The 16,059-nt window shown below is 52.7% G+C and overlaps 1 protein-coding gene across 3 annotated transcripts in view; it reads right to left on the bottom strand.

The window, feature by feature from the left end:
* The window catches only part of ADAMTS14 (ADAM metallopeptidase with thrombospondin type 1 motif 14), a 32,396-nt gene that overhangs the window by 5,327 nt on the left and 11,010 nt on the right, over positions 1 to 16,059 (bottom strand). The window contains exons 5-17 of one of the 3 annotated variants that reach the window (XM_027711125.2): positions 9,568 to 9,651; positions 8,167 to 8,323; positions 4,736 to 4,841; positions 4,476 to 4,619; positions 3,737 to 3,869; positions 3,502 to 3,615; positions 3,181 to 3,329; positions 2,796 to 2,971; positions 1,780 to 1,913; positions 1,468 to 1,591; positions 1,276 to 1,359; positions 963 to 1,126; positions 312 to 477 (exon numbers count right to left, since the gene is read on the bottom strand). In XM_027711125.2, coding sequence (XP_027566926.2) covers positions 312 to 477; positions 963 to 1,126; positions 1,276 to 1,359; positions 1,468 to 1,591; positions 1,780 to 1,913; positions 2,796 to 2,971; positions 3,181 to 3,329; positions 3,502 to 3,615; positions 3,737 to 3,869; positions 4,476 to 4,619; positions 4,736 to 4,841; positions 8,167 to 8,323; positions 9,568 to 9,651 — 1,735 coding nt within the window. Of the gene's footprint in view, positions 1 to 311; positions 478 to 962; positions 1,127 to 1,275; positions 1,592 to 1,779; positions 1,914 to 2,795; positions 2,972 to 3,180; positions 3,330 to 3,501; positions 3,616 to 3,736; positions 3,870 to 4,475; positions 4,620 to 4,735; positions 4,842 to 8,166; positions 8,324 to 9,567; positions 9,652 to 16,059 lie in introns of all 3 variants that reach the window. The other 2 variants (XM_039385909.1, XM_039385907.1) reach the window with 2 other exon arrangements.

The raw sequence follows: 16,059 nt of genomic DNA, 5'->3' as shown, positions 1-16,059 counted from the left end.
GTCCACACCTATGTCCATGCAAACTTGAGGAGCCGGTCATCTGCAAGATCGCTATTCCTTGGCTCAAATCCAGTTAAAAACAACCAAGGAATTCAAAAATCATAGCAGGCCCATGGATAGACAGGCAAAGGTTATGCACACACGATCGTGTAAGCCTGCTTCTGTAAGAAATCTGCCTAAAATGCTCACCTAAACTGCTCTGCAATAATTTTTCCAAGCCAGAGACACCCCGAAGGGCTCCCACACCCTCTGATGTGCCCAAGCATCCCTCCCAAGCACGCACTGCAGGCTGCTATGAAAGGGAAAGCTACCTCCTCCACACGCCTTGGAGCACTGGGACCAGCTCTTGAGGGCCCACTCGTAGGAATCCATCTCCTCAAGCAGGACGTTGTTGTTTCCGATCATGGGCAGCAGGTCCTCGTGGATGATGTACCTGTACATCAGGCTACTCCTCACCTCCTCCTCCTGAGGGACGACCTGCAGGCACAGAGGGGGAGAGGGGGAAGGAGTGATGCCATGGGAGAGGGAAGGGAAGAGGAGGCCATCAAAGGATGAAATAAGTCATCAATGACCACGTGGTATAGTGGCCTATGCCCAAAACCAGGGGGGGATACAGGGCTGGATGGGAGCGCAGACCTGCTCTTCCCTAGGTGCCCAGGGAACTCAATCCCTAACTCTCCCAAATGCCACATGACTAAAATGGGACATAGAGTCGTAATCAATTGCTGCACAGAGCCAAATGCAGCTGGACTCAAAGGCAAGTGCCCAAGCAATGCCCCCTTATGCCATTCTTGCATGCAGCCCATTATCCCTCACTTTTGGCTGGCTCATCCCCTGGATTTAATGATGTGCCCTACACCTTTTCTTTACCAAAGTCTTTTCGCCACTTCCCACCTCAGACCACTTGCCCTCTCTGTGACAGTCACCCCCAAACCCCCCAGAATACATCCAGTCAGCCTTACCAAAACACTGATGGCCTCATGCAGGGGACCACTGGTTTTCAGGCTCTCCTTGTCCTGTTCAACAGTGTATTCCCACTCCAAGCCCATCTCAATGAACACTTGGCTTTTGGCTTCTTTGCCCTTGGCATTCAGGATGAAGTTACCCGTGGCTTGATTCTTAACAGCTGGAGGAGAAAGGAGATATTTCAACATCATTCCCTCTGGTCGCTGCCTTTGGAGGACTGGAATGACCCAAATAAGACCCTTCTGGGTGGGAATTATCAGAACAGGGATGAAAAAGGGTGAAGGCAGAAGTGGACTACAGCGTGCTCACCGATGCTGTGGGATGCCGGCTCCACCTCTTCTATCTGAAGGTGCCTCGCTCCAGCCGGAACCTCAAACATCTTCAAAACACCTACTGAAAGGGAGGGAGGAAGGTTGGAGGAAGAGAAAGAGCGGGTGTGTTCCAACTGGACACGCGTGTGAATCCAGCTGGGCCTGACCAAATCTGCTCCCAGACTCTCACCTGACTGCTTGGGGGTCTTGGCCAGCGTGCCCTTCACCGTCCGGCAGTGGGAATTGTCCCCCCCACAGACCCCACACTTGTCATCCTGCTTCAGGGAGCCAACCTCCTTGTCACAGCCCACGTGCTGTCACCCATGGGGAAGAGAGAACAAGCCCAGGGTTACATCCCTGCAGCCCAGCCCATTACCCTGCTGCCCCCTTGGCTGCCCACAGGGCTAAAACACGTGTCCCCAAGGGGCGATGGGTCAAGGAGGTGCACAAGCTCGGGCCTGGAGAGGGGAAGGACAGGGAGAATCCCACAGCAGCTCCTCACCACGCACTCGCCCCGGACGCAGATGCTATAGGGGTCTCGGTAGCTGCACCGGGTCCCGTCGTGAACGACCTGGTTCATGAACACCACGTCCCCTGTGCCCTCAGACTGGCAGATCAGCTCACACTTCTGAGCATCTGTGGCAAAAGAAAGAGGAAAGGGGAAAAAAAGAGGGGGGAAAAAAGGGGGTTTGTGGAAATACATTAGGGTGAGTGAAGGATGAAACCCATCTCAGCTCATATCCCTGAGCACACTAGATTCCCAAAGCCCGGGTTATTCACGTGCCTGATCTCCCACGTCCATTTGCTGCTCAAGAACCTGCATTTTTGCCCAGCACACTCAGGAAATTAGGAGAAGGACGGGACACACTACATGACACTGCAATGCAAGATGGTCCTGGCTCCCAGCCCAGCCTGGAGCAGACGTTCCCCACTGCAGCTCCAGGAGCAAACAGGCAGCTCTGCCATGGAGACAGGCTGAGAGAGCTGGGGATATTCAGCCTGGAGAAAGGAATGCTCCAGGGAGACCTTATAGCTCCTCCCAATACCTAAAGAGGTTCCAAGAAAGCTGGAGAGGGATTTGGGACAAAGGAGAAGGGCCTGGAAGGACAGGACAAGGGGGAATGGTTTCAAATTGACAGAGGGCAGGGTTAGATGGGATATGGGGAAGAAATTCTTCCCTTACAGGGTGGGGAGGCCCTGGTACAGGTTGCCTGGAGAAGCTGTGGCTGCTCCATCTCAGGTTGGACAGGGCTTTGAGCAACCCGGGATAGGTGTTCCTGCCCATAGCAGGGGATGGAACAAGGTGATCTTTTAGGTCGCTTCCAAACCAAACTGCTCTAGGATTCTACGATTTTAAAGACCTGCCTTGTTGCACAATAGTCTCCAGCTCAGCCTCTTCCCACCACCCACCACCAGTGCAGCTGGCACAGCCTCCATCCCCTGGTGATGGCCACAGCCTCCTCTGGGAGGGGAGGCAGTTTGGTTACAGCTCCTTTGCCAGGACCTGCCGCCACTCACCATCGTGGTGCTCGTAGGGAAGCCAGGAATGTTTGCTGTTCTGGTAGGTGTAGTAGGAGTTGCGCTTGGAGCACTGCTGGGCACGGAAATCCTGGTAGGGCCCCGGGCACTCCTCGGCATTGCACACCTGGTACTCGTAGGTGGCACCCGGGCAGTGGCGCCCACCATATGCCGGGCTGGAAAATAAATGCAGCGGGTTATAAGAGCGCCGGAGAGGGGAGGATGTTCAAACCCAACACAGCTCAGCGCCTAAACGCAGGCACAGCTCGCACAGGAACAGATGTCCCCATCCTTGCCAACACAGGGAAGAGCCAGGAACCTCTGGCTCTCGGCCACTTCCAGTTTTACCCCCGCTAAAAGGGAGGGAGGAGAGACCCAGACGTACGGCGGGTTGTCGCAGCTCCGGCTGCGGGATCGCACACCTCCCCCACAGGTCCTGGAGCACGAGCCGAACTTGGACCAGGAGCTCCAGCTGCCGTCCTGGCTGTATGGCTGCTCCGACGTCTTCCAGATGCAGTGGCCCTTGAAGCACCACTGGAAGGGAGGAGAAGGAGGGGTGAGCTCCCCACCTGCCTCTTCCAAAGTGCTCAGTGAAGAGCCCTCCCGCATCCACAGTACTATAGGAACGGTGCAGCACAGGAGGAAGGCGCTCCTCAGTGTGCCCTCGGGCACATCCCCCTCCACAGGAACCAGGACCAGCCCCTACCTTGCCCGGAGAGCACTCGGTCCCATCCAAGGGTGGCCCCTTCTTGGTCTTGCAGAAGTAGGGGTTGTCCGGGTGGCTGCACCAGAGCTGCTTGCAGGGGTCGAAGGTGCGGAACTGGGGAGCACAGAGGGGCTGGGCTGGGACAGCAGCAGCAAGTCCCAGCAGGCTCGTGGCACCCAGGCCGGCTGGGGGTCCCGGGGAGGGGGCACGGCGCGGCTGTACAACCCGTACTCACCGCCGTGCACGTCTTGTAGCCCACGCCGAAGTCGAAGCGGCACTGCTCATCCATGGAGTAGTTGATGCCTGGCAACTCGGGTAATGTGGGCCACTGGTGCTCAAAGGGGTCGTCCAGGAGGCAGTCGTAGGAACTGCAGAGACACAAGGCAGAGTCGGACGTGGAGCATTTCCCTCCATCACCCCCATCCCTCAGCTCCGGGCCTCTCTCCAAATTCAGGTTTCGATACGCCTGAATTATCACGGAATTCTAGAATGGTTTGGGTTGGGAGGGACCTTAAAGTTCATCTCATTCCAACCGCCTGCCATGGGCAGGGACACCTCCCACTAGACCAGGTTGATTCAAGCCACAAAGTGGCCTTGGACACTTTCAGAGACGGGGCAGCCACAGCTCCACTAGGCAATCTCTGCCAGGGCCTCACCATCCTCACAGGGAAGAACTTCTTCCTAATCTCTAATCTAACCCTACCCTGTGTCAGTGGGAAGCCATTCCCCTTTGGCCTGCCCCTCCAGGCCCTTGTCCCCAGTCCCTCTCCAGCTCTCTTGGAGCCCCTTTAGGCTCTGGAAGGGGCTCTCAGGTCTCCCCGGAGCCTTCTCTTCTCCAGGTGAACACCCCCAGCTCTCCCAGTCTGTCTCCATAGCAGAGGCGCTCCAGCCCTCGGAGAACCTTTGGCTACAAAACACCACCAGTCGCGCCACCTAAAGGGAGAAACCTCCCCTCCCAGTTCGGGTTGACTCACTGGATGTAGCGGTTGAGCTCCTGTTTGCTGCAGCGGGACCAGTGGTAGCGGTGGAAGGCGGCCTGGACCAGCGGGGCCATGATGCTCCCCATGCTGGTCTCGTCGGCGCAGCGGTTGCCCTGCCCATCGTGCTCCATGCCTAACCTGGTGGGAAAAGGGATTTCTGCACCAGCAGAAAGCATGCTGTGCAAAGCAAGGGGCTCCCACCACGCTTGTCCCGCTGCCGAACGGGCACAGCCCGCTCTGCCCCCGTGACTTACACGTGTCCGGTCTCGTGGGCCACCACGAACGCCGAGGAGAATCCGTCCTCGTGGTTGAGGGTGCAGCTGCGGAGAGGGTGGCACATCCCCGTCACTGGAGCGTAGCCTGGGGCAAAGAGAGAAGGGAAGGAGACAGGAGGAGAGGAGAGAGAAAACCTTTGAGAGAGGAGGGGGAAAAATGACAAATTAAGAAAAAAAAGAAAAAAAAAGGCAACAAAAACACAACCTGGCTTCACCGCGGCAGGAGGAGATAACGAAGAGGAAGCCGCTGAAGAGGAGGAGCTGCCCATGTGGCTCGGAGGGCAGGCCAAGGACTCGCTCACCAGTGTGATCACCCCCGTGCCAAAAGCCAGCTGAGGTTGCTCTGAGGCTCACAGGCACCTCTCTGCCCTCGTGCCAACACCCCTGGGCAGGCAGGAGGGCACCCTGTGCGTGCTTTATGGGTGCAGGTCACCACCGCCTCCCAGCCCAGCAGCGGCACCCCCCGCGCCGTTCTTCAGTTAGAACAAATAAAGAAGAAAGGAAGGGAGAGAACGAAAGGCACGAGGTGTCCCCCAGAGAGCCCTGCCAGAACCACAGCCCTGCTCCCCTGGAGTGTATCCACACGTGTCCCCAGAACCACACACCGCCCCGGCCCCCAGCCCTCGATCAAGTGCAGTGCAGTGGGGCAGCTGTGGGCAGGGAAACCTTCCCCCGCCCAGTCAGCATCACATCACCTCCAGTTTGGTCACCTTTCCTTTTTTTTTTCCTCACGTTATTTCTGCCCAATTCAATCAACTCGTTGGCACACTCCAGAATTTACTTTCCGAATAGTTTTTATATAAATACGTGTTGGGGTTTTTTTATGACCGACCCTTTTTGGCATCAAGGGGGTTAGCGAAGGAAGGACTTACAGGTCCAAGAGGTAAAAGCAGGGCAGGACCATGCTGGATAACTGTGCCCTGGGGATAGGCATGCTGCAAGAGGAGAGCTCTGTGAGCCAAGAGGGAGGAGCTGAGCTGCAGCAGGACAAGGGGTGGTGATGAGCTGAGGGTGGATGCACACCTGTCCTCCTGTACTCACCCCGGCCAAACCACGGGATCCACAGAGCCCATCATCCTCGTGGGATCCTTGCTCCACACCAAGGCACACCCATAATTGGGTTTAACCACACAGTAATCAATCAAATCCTGGATAAATCATTTTAAAATATTCCCCCCCCAGCAAAACCTTCCACAAGAAAGAGTAAAGATGTGGGAAGTTTTCTGTGTAAGGGAAGAGCAAATATATTTTGTCTAGGATGAAAACGGGATAAATTCCTAACCAAAGAGGCTCTGAACAGGAGATGGGATAAAGGAATATGAAAGGGTGGATGCTCAGTAATGCAGATACTGGTCTTTCATAATGAGGATCCCAGTAGGAACTGGAAGTATAAAGGGTTCTCTACAGAAGAACGACGGTGAGAAGTAACTGCCTGGAAAATTTTAAATTGGGAAAGACTGGATTAGCCTGCAAATGCTTCCCAGACATACACACTCAGGAGAAGCAGCATGTCATGGAATCATGAAATGGTTTGGGTTGGAAGGGACCTTAAAGATCATCCAGTTCCAACAATCATCTGCCCTCACCAGCACAGCAAAACACCAGCCAGTCTCCTTCTTCTTCCACATGCACTTAATTCTTCTTTATGGACATTTCCTACCCATTTTCAGCCTCTCTGACCTTCTGCATGGACCACCAGCCTGCTCTAAGGGGACAAGCCAACTGTGGGTGATGACAGGGCAATAAATGCACAAGAATCCCTCAGCCTGGGCCAGAAATCCCTCCGTGCCACACGCTGAGGAGGGTCACAGAAACTCTTCGGGTATTGACAAGACTTCTGCAGCAGTAATTAATGATTTACAACCCATCTATCCACTGCCTTTCTCTCCAAAGGGCAGGAGTTTATCTGCAACCCACACGCGAGGGCAACAAGGCTCAACTGGCCCTTCCCCTTCCAGCTTTACAAACAAGTACTGGAGGTGCCACAGTCTGGTCCTTCATGCCACACAGCCCCGAGCTCATCAGGGGTGAGAGGAGTCCAAAAGGACTTTGTTTTGAGGAAAAGAGGCAAGAGTAAGAGAAGTGTTATGACTCCAGCGGCCCAACCAGAGGAGAGTTCCCAGTGGATGAGGAGCACCTTGTGCCATGCAACACAGCCAGGCAAGGACACGGCAGCCACGGGGACTTCTGCAGAAAGCAAACGTCCATCCCAGGGATGTGTGACAAGCAGGAAGCCAGATCCGCAGGGAAACGGGGAAGGAGGTGGAGCCAGCACCCCTACAGCAGGGCTACTCCACTGTTCCCACAACTCCTTCCCACCAAGGCAGAGCCCAGGGAGTCTTCTCCCCCTTCTGCTGACATGCCAAAAAAGGTCCTCTCACACTTTGGATACAGTCACTTCGCCAGGAAGGGTCTAGAAAAACGAAACAAAACCTGGTATTTTGCCCACGCTGCCACACGACCCCAGACAAGGAGCCCAGGGCAAGTCAATGGCTCGGTGAGGAGGCTGTTGGCACAACCCAGACTCTGCTCTTTGGTGGCCAACAACATATTCAAGAGGGTTTCCAGCTGGATATCTCCCGTGGTTCATCTCCTGCTGTGGAGAGATCCTTTTCAGGCAGGTAATTCAGGTGAGGACAGGTCTTCTCCACCTCTCCTCCCTCCCTTGCACAACAGGAGTACTCGTGCTACAAATCAGTGTGAGGTCACCACCATGTTCATGGCATCAAATGGAACCTCCTGGTGGAAATTCAGACCTGGCCACCAGCGTGGGAAGAAGGAGATGGCAATTTGGAGGCAGTGGGCTCAGAACTGGGAGAAGTCACCTCTCATGATGACACCAAAGCACCTGCTTTTCTAACGGAGCCCTGAAACACCAGGAGCTTTTCCTGAAAATTTTTTTGCCAAGGTCTTTAACTTCCCAGACCACATCAGTGCAGCCTCTGCACCAGGAGGGTGAGAGACCCCTGCAGTAAAACCTCCTCTTTGGCCCAGGATTCATTCAATGCTCTCACGTCCAAGAAACCAATCCATATAAAACCAGGTTTTAAAGGTCCTCCAGAGGACAGAAAGGATTGACTGTCCCAAAGAAGCTTCCTGTGATATTTTATCTTTTTTATCTTATTTTTATATTTTTTAAGGCATTTTGGGACAAGAGGAGGACTGGTACAAGAAATCAAAGAAGAGTAGAATTAACAAAGATATCATTTCACCCATTCAGGCTGGAGCTCTGAATTTGTTCCGTCTTTCTTCTACTTCACATGGGGGGAGGAGGAAAAAAAGCAAATACCGATTTTTATAACCTTTTTCTGGACCTTGCTGGCCAAGACTGTGTTTCTGCGAGAAATCCTCTCCCCTGGCTGGCTTTCCCCCAGCAAACTGCACATACCTGATCGAGACAAGTACAGTACCTTGCATACCTGCGGGACCAAAATCTTGCCTGGTGAGGAAGACGGCGTGGTCGTGGTGCTCGGCGTGCTCCGGGTCCGAGCGCTGCTGCGAGTGAGCCCAGCGACACACCTGCTCCAAGCTCCGGGACGGGTTCCCTCGCTCGATCAGGCTGACCGACTGGGAAAAGAATCAAAAACTCACCGGTGGGAAGCAAAGGAAGACACACTGCCCTTCCCCCCCCCCCCGGCCCTTAGTTGGAAGCCACGGGAGGTTTTGTCCTGCAAAGTTCCAGGTGGGAGACAAGAAGCTGCAGGAGGACTCGGGTGTGAACAGTGGTGAGCTGAGAGCTCGCCTGGATTCAAACATCTGCTCATCATTTTCCTACATCATCCCCTGAACCGCAGCATAACTGGGCAGAGCAGCTGCCTCCAGCACTGGCTTTCAGGAGGATAAATCATCCTAAAGGGAGCCCGGCGGGTCTCATCCCTCCGGTTATTGGCCATAACACCACAGCTCCAAATCCCTTCCCCTCCATAAATCATCCTCCAGCACAGAGCACAAACACCACTGGGAGGAAGCCAGACAGATTATTGGCTTTTTCAGGTGGAGACGATGTTCCTGGTCCCACAGAAACCTCCAAAAATGGGCCACCCTCCATCCTCGTCCCTGTTCCTCAGAACCAGCCCCAGATCTCTTGGATTTCTGCCAGCTGAGCATATTTCTATAACAAGGAGGGGTTTTTCCAAAACCTAAAGGGTCTTATTTGTGGATCACACACACATACACACAGACACATCACCATGTTGAATCATTAACACCTTCGTAGAACACTTCGGGTGGGATAGGGGCTTGCCCCAAAATAGGAAAATCACACTGTTGTAAAGAAAATCTTCTGGCTGCCATGCTTGAACAAGCCTTAAAAAATAAATCCAACCTGAGAAACGTTCCCAGGAAACCTTCTCATGCTTTTTCTGTCCACGCCCAAGCCACCTGAGAGCTGGACAGCCAGCAAAGCCTTCCAGGGAGCCGAGTCGAGGCTGGGACACAGGAGATCCCAGCCTCATCTTCTCCTCACTAATATCCAGCTCCTATCAATTTGGGAAGCCACCTTTTTCTCATCATCTATCCTTGAGCTCCTGAGGAAGCCTCTCGTATTTTTCCCACATCCCAGAGGACGCAGATAAGGGCAGATCGCAGCCACCCGCCATCTCCCCAAGGACTTCTCCTTGGCTATGGGGCACTCCAGACCTTCAGACTCCAAAATCCAGGCCAAGAAGGGTTCAAATTCATCCCTGCTCAGCACAGTTGTCATTTGGGCTTCAGCAGCTTACCTGAACAGCCACATTTTTCCAAGCCAGGGCTTACCTAAGAACTAAATATCACAGCAGGTCCTGCCCAGCACGCCCCAGCACCGTATTTACCTGCCGGTACCCCACCATGATCATCCTGACCAGCACGATGTTGATGTGAACGCCCAGGGACTCATCGTGATAAATCTCATCCACCTGAACAAAGGAGGGAAGTACAACAGGGAAGAAATTAAGATCATCCCCCAGCCCTCAAGCCCCTCCTGTCCTCCACACTCCCACGTCCAGCACCCGACCCTGCTTTCCAAGACCAGATGCAAAGATCTCACCTCCCTCCCCCCATCCCCAGTGTGGTCTTTTTTTCCTCTGTGTAAAAACAATAAAGTCAAAAGGCCAAGCTGGAATAAGGCAGTTTTTCCCAGCATAGGTGGCTCAGATGGTCAATGGCATCGCCCACACCATCAGGAGAGTGGAGGAGGGCTGAGTTTCCTCCACCCCATCTCGCAATGAGCCGTTGCCCCTTGGGAATACGAATTCCTCAGAGGGCTGGAAATGCTTCAGCCTCCAGCATCCTTGCGTGGTGGAAAGGAAAAATGCCTTTTTGAGGAGAGGCAAACCATTGTATCAAAGCAAGGGCATTACTCAGTCACATCAGTGAGTCAAACTTGACCTACCGCTTCAGAAATCCCGGGAGAAGACAACACAATGAGAAGAACAGGGAGGGCTTGTGAGTCAATGAGATTTCTATCACCCCGGGCTATTAAAAATGACTTTGCAAAGGAAATAAAGAGCTACAACCTTTTCCTTCCGCGTTTCCAGGATGAATAAACAAATTCTACTCCTAAGTGCTACCAAGGGAAGAAGAATCCAGGTGGGAAAGACCTCTGAGAGCCAAGTGTGGTGACAGCCACTGAGAGAGGCACAGAGCGAGCAGCCACAAACTCATGTGAGATCCTGCACCACCTTCACCCACCTGCAAAGCATGTGTGAAAATGCAGCCGGGGAAAAAAAAATGATTTTTGAGAATGGGACCCCCATTTTCCCCCAAAAAGTCTCCAAAATGAACAGTTCCACAAATGGAGGTTCACTGCAGAAGTCGAGGAAACCATATTAAAACCATTTTTAATACTGACTGGAATTCACATTTAAATGAAAATATATTTTTTCAGCTTTGCCCAAGAGGGAAATAATTTGCCTCAGCTCTGTCATAGCTTTCCAGACTCAATGAAGATTATAAAATCAGATTTATGAAGCTTTTCTGTTTTTTCCCCACTCCTTTGGGGTTTTTTAAGCTCACATCGAGGGAGGGGTGACAAGTACCCTTTTACTGTTGCCCAAATCCAAGTCAGCCATTTCCCAGTGTGTTTTACAAGCCCCCCAATTTACAGCCTGTGTATGTGTTTGAAACACCCACTCAGGCCATTTTTAAACCCAAAACCCTGGCATTAATGTTTTCCCATGATAACTAACACTCCTGGGAGGTGGCTCCAAGATATGCAGAGAGGTAATGCAGATCCTGAGCCTTGAATGCAGCAAAATTGATTAAAAAAAAGTAAAATCAATCAATGAACTGCCAGTCCACCCCCACTAACTCATCCCTTTGGATGCACAGGCTGCGAGAGCCGCAGGGTTATTTATTTATCAGTGTGCAAAGACAACGCTGGTCAACTCATTCTCAGGTCACCCCTGCTTCCCGTGGTTGGGATGCTCCTGCACCTTTCAAAGGTAGTTTGTAAAAATAACGAGCATATGATGGATTCCTTCTGATCTAACTCTGTTTTTCGGGGATGTGCACAGATGGGAGGAAGGCCGTGCAGCATTGCAGCTGCAAACATTACTCAGAGCTACAGTCCCACCAAAGCATTAAGGATCCATTCCAGCAAGGAGTTTCAAATCCCCAGGGATGTGAGGCTCAGCCCTGGGTTTTGGGCTCTGGGAGGCTTTGGCAGCCCAGAGAAAACCTCATCAGATCTGAGAAGTCTCACGTCAGGAGTTTGACCTGTTACAAAAATATTCCAGCCTTAACGTGTGTCCTGTGAGAGTCAATATAAAAGTATGGGAAAGGGGGGAGAGCAGGAGAAATGAAAACTATGCTTGGAGAGATGGAGAGCTGGACCTGGGGAGTGGTTCAGGGAACAAGGAGGGAAACAAGCACTTCCTTCACTTTCCCAAACCTTTACACGTTTTCCTTCACCACCAGCACTTATCAGGAGCTGGAGCTTCAAAGTGGCAGAAGGCAGGGTTAGATGGGATATTAGGAAGAAATTCTTGGCTGTGAGGGTGGTGGGACCCTGGCACAGGTTGCCCAGAGAAGCTGTGGCTGCCCCTGGATCCCTGGAATTGTCCAAGGCCAGGTTGGACGGGGCTTGGAGCAACCTGGGCCAGTGGAAGGTGTCCCTGCCCATGGCAGTGGGATTGACTAGATGATCTTTAAGGTCCCTTCCAACCCAAACCACTCCATGATTCTAGGATTCTCTGGTCATCCACCAGCACTCTGCTGCTTTCCATTCATTAGGATGAACCACATTCCTGCCTTAGGGACTTCTCTGCCAGGCAGAGCTCCCGGCCAAGCCACTTGCTGTGACTGGGAGCATCCAGCAGTACAGACCTCTCCTTTCCCAGCTGCACAGGATATTTTGGCAAAATGCTCAGCAGATCCCACAGGCAGCAGGAAAGGATTCTCCATGACAACCTGGTGCAGCCCCAGCTGGCAAGAGGAGGGCTGCACCCAGGGCAGGAAGGAGCACGAGCAGAGCTGCTGTCAGAGCAGGAGCTTTGATCCATGGTACACAGCCCCCTGCTCTCAGCAATGGCTCTTCCCACCTGCAGTACCTACAAACAGTCCCCAGGTCTGAGAAGAGCTCCCTGGCCCAAACCAGGCACCCTCAGGCAATATTAGATGCCCTGGGAGAAAAAAAAATTGGGAAACAGCAATATTTTTCACAAGCATTAACAAATAGACTCATCACCACCCTCCCAGCACTGTAGATCCTTCCTCAGCCTCACTGGAGGAGCAGCAGGACCATGAGCAGCTTAGAAACAGCTCATTAAAGGACTAAGACCAAGAAGCTGTATTAGTCCAAGATGGGATTTAATCTCCTAAATCTTCCTTATAAAGCAGTGCTAAATCCCACTCTCCTCCAGCTCACAGGTACCCCCCTCCAGCCTCTGAACTGAAGGGTTAACCCTAAACCCCAGCCCCTGTTTAGTCTAGGGTTTAGGAAGGGATCTCTACCTAACTGATACTAGCTCAGCAGCAACCTTTAGGGTGAACTCAGAAAGCACATGTGGAACCAGACTGCCCAAGGCTATGGGCTTCCCTTAACAGCCAGACAGAAATAATTGATTGAGGGCAAGAAAAGTCATATCCAAAGGGCTTGGTGCTTGCTGCTGTGGGGACTGTAACCCAGGTTTTGGGGTTGCTGGGGACGGGGGAATCAGCAGGGCCAGCGTCCCCTCGAGTGCTCCAGTGCCTCTGGAAGGAGAACAGGGCATCATCTCCTCTCTCCCCATCAGCCCACCCTGGAGCTGGTTCAGGCCAGCAGAGGGGATGGAAACCGGCCCAGAGAGCAGTTTGCAGGCTTGGCACAACTCCTCCTGCCCTCTGCAGATGCCATTATGCAAGTCAGTGTCTTCAGAGAAACCCCTTCCCCCCCCCAGAAAAATACCTGCTCGGCAAAGGGCTCTGGCAAAGGGACCTACATCCCTGAAGACATGGGACAAAGATCTTCTTATCCCTCTTGCCCATGTGGTTACATGCCCAGCCTGTTTCACACCGTCACCTGGCAAGAAAGGCTCTCCTATTTCATTTAAAAGGGAATTTTTCCACCTATAAACAGCCCAGCTCTTCAGGCTCGCTGTGAATTAAGGGCAAACCAGCCCACAGGACCTCCCCCATCACTGCCACACCAAGGGGACAACACTAATATTTTACAATGAAAGGAACATTAAAACCCTGTGTATCCTCTCCAAAATGCTCAGTGAACTCACCCTGTGCGTGGGACCCCCCTCAGAGCCTCGCTGGTGCCGGGAGCAGGGAATGCTGCCTACCTAAATCCCTGCAAGCCTCTGGCCAGCCCCGAGCCTGCAGCCCCAGACCGAGATCCCGACAGCAAACCGCACTGGCAACGAGGTCTAGACCTCGCTGTTCTTCAGGGAAGGAAAACAAAGGGAGAGACACGAGAAGAATTTGCCAAACCAGCAGAACAGCTGACATTTCAAAACCCCGGATCGCTTACTCAGTACAGCCAAGTCATCTTTAAACTCCTTTCTTTTATTCCCTTCCTCAGTTTTCATGCTGGTGGATTCACCCTGAGCCTCTTTTCTGGGGCTGAGGGATTAGAAATGGAGGGAAAAGTCCCCCTGACCACATTTTTGGGCTCGCATGCCCTGCAGGGATGCACAAAGCTGTTGTCAGCACCTCTGCAAGGGTTGAGCAGAGGAACAGAGGAACAAGAGGGAAGGGGAGGTTTGCTCTGCAGGGCACAACTATAGATTTTATCAGAGCTCTCTCACCAACAAGGTATGTTGTCCCAAAAACATAGCAACAAGCACATAAGCCTATAGAGAGGGTGGGAAAAAGTGCATGGACACACAAGAGACATCAGAGGCATTTTTGTTATTATCAGTTAGCGAGGAGGGGACTCATGAACCCCTCTCTCCCACAAAAAACCCCATACACCAGAAGGACCAGAATTTTCCCATTATTTTAGATTGGCTTCCTGAAACAGCAGCAAGCTCACGCCTTGAGCAATCCACGCTCCAGCTTGGCTTTTCAGATAAGCCCAAGTTAAAATTAAAGCTGAAGGTTTAATTTTTTTCCCCAAACCCCCTCCTACGTGGGGTCTCAGTAGCACTCTTTGTTGCTCAGCCCTTAGGAACAATAATTTCAGCTGGAGTCAGGCAAGTCCCAGCCTGGAGAGGGCTCTGACTCATGGGGTTTCCCTAGTAACCTGAAACAATGGGAAAACACCAAGTACCTTTGCATCCTTAACCAAATCATGGGCAATATCCGACAAAACCCCAGCAGACTGGTTAAGACCAGGCCCAGGCTTAACACAGCCCATAGCTTGGCTTCTCCCACTGGAGTGGGGCCATCCCCAGACTTGAGAGGATCGGGGACGAGTGGTGGGAAGTCCAGAGGAGAAAACCAAGGAGCCCAACTGAAGGACCAGAGGCTGCAAAGCAGAACAGGACACAAAGTATCTCCTCTCCTCTACCCCTTAAGTGGTGCTGGATCCCCTCCTGGTTCCCAGCCCTCGCTGCCAGCAGGCACTGTGGCTGGGGGATGCTAATTTTCCTTCAGTAACACCCCAATCCCAGCCACTGGCAGCAAGCAGGAGATGGGAATGGCTTCTCCAAGCCACCACAACACCAAATATTCATTCCAATAGCCCAGTGACAGGGAGAGGGACAAGGTTTGGTTGGGTGGACACCACGACGCTCAGCTTGGAGCACCAAGACGTGCTCAGCAAGCAACGGCAAAGGATGCATTTCCCAATCCCCCCAACCTGACCCCAAATTCCTGTGTGGCATCCGAGCTAAGAAGGGAAGGGCAGGCTGGGAATGCAGGCTGGGAGCTCGCAGAGAAGGCAGCCTGCCTGCAGGGAAGCTCTTAGGTGCACAAAAGGAGCAGTCATCCTCCTGTCAGCTTCCCGGGATGGACACAAAAAAAAAAAAAAAGAAGAGTTCTCCGTGACAAATCATTTATCACTGAGCTTCAGCTGACACCAAGTTCCTAATAAAGGAGTCTGTGCCTTGGGAAGAGCCGCAGGACCCCACCTACAGCAGGGCTGGGAAGGGGCACGTGTCCCACCACCCCCTTGGCACCCAATGGAGACCCCAGAGAGAGCCAGGAAAGTTTATTATCAACTTCCAAGCTCGCTGCCCCCTTTCCTTGGGATATATCTTGATAGGAAAACTCCTAGACAAGAAAACTTTCCCAACATCTCCCCGACTTACTCCAGCCCAGCTCATTAAGTCCTTTCCTCGTTAGAGGGCTGGCCAAGTCCCTTCTCCTTCCCCTTGCCTCCAACTAATGGGATTAGTGTTCAGCTGTGTGGTCCCAGCACGCTCCTCCCCACCACCTTCCTCTCTCCCTCCCTCTGCCATCCAGGCCAGAAAGCAGGACGCTCTTTTTTCTGCTGAATCGGGTATTTGAAGGAATCTGAGCCGGTAAGGAAATGAGGCGCGCTGAGGGAAGAGGAGGCGGACGGAGGTCACGGCAAAGCTGGGAAGAAAACGCACTAAAAACCAGAAAGAAAGAAGGGGGGGGAAGAATATACAGAAGGAAATAATGCTTGGGGGAAGTATTTGTTGCATGTATTATCCCTGGGGGGTTTTTTCCCCCCTTTTATTGATGCTGCTTTTTTCCCCCCTTTATTTAATTCATTAAAGTCTCCAGCGCCGCCTGTAACTGAATAGGCAGCATCCTCCCTTCTCCCAGCACAGCATCCCGTGCATTCACTCCCTGAAAAGTCCTGCCTGCAGGGAAGGAACCATGAAATGTGCCTGAAAACCAACCTTTTGATTAGAGCTGACAATCCCCGGGCACTCAAACCGTCCCTCCCACCCCCCCCAAGATGGGAAAGGAAGAATGACATCATC

Source organism: Pipra filicauda, unplaced genomic scaffold (assembly GCF_003945595.2).
Source record: "Pipra filicauda isolate LSUMZ 115617 unplaced genomic scaffold, ASM394559v2 scaffold449_size645428_pilon, whole genome shotgun sequence".
Classification (NCBI taxonomy): domain Eukaryota; kingdom Metazoa; phylum Chordata; class Aves; order Passeriformes; family Pipridae; genus Pipra; species Pipra filicauda.
This window is presented reverse-complemented; position numbering and strand designations above follow the sequence as displayed.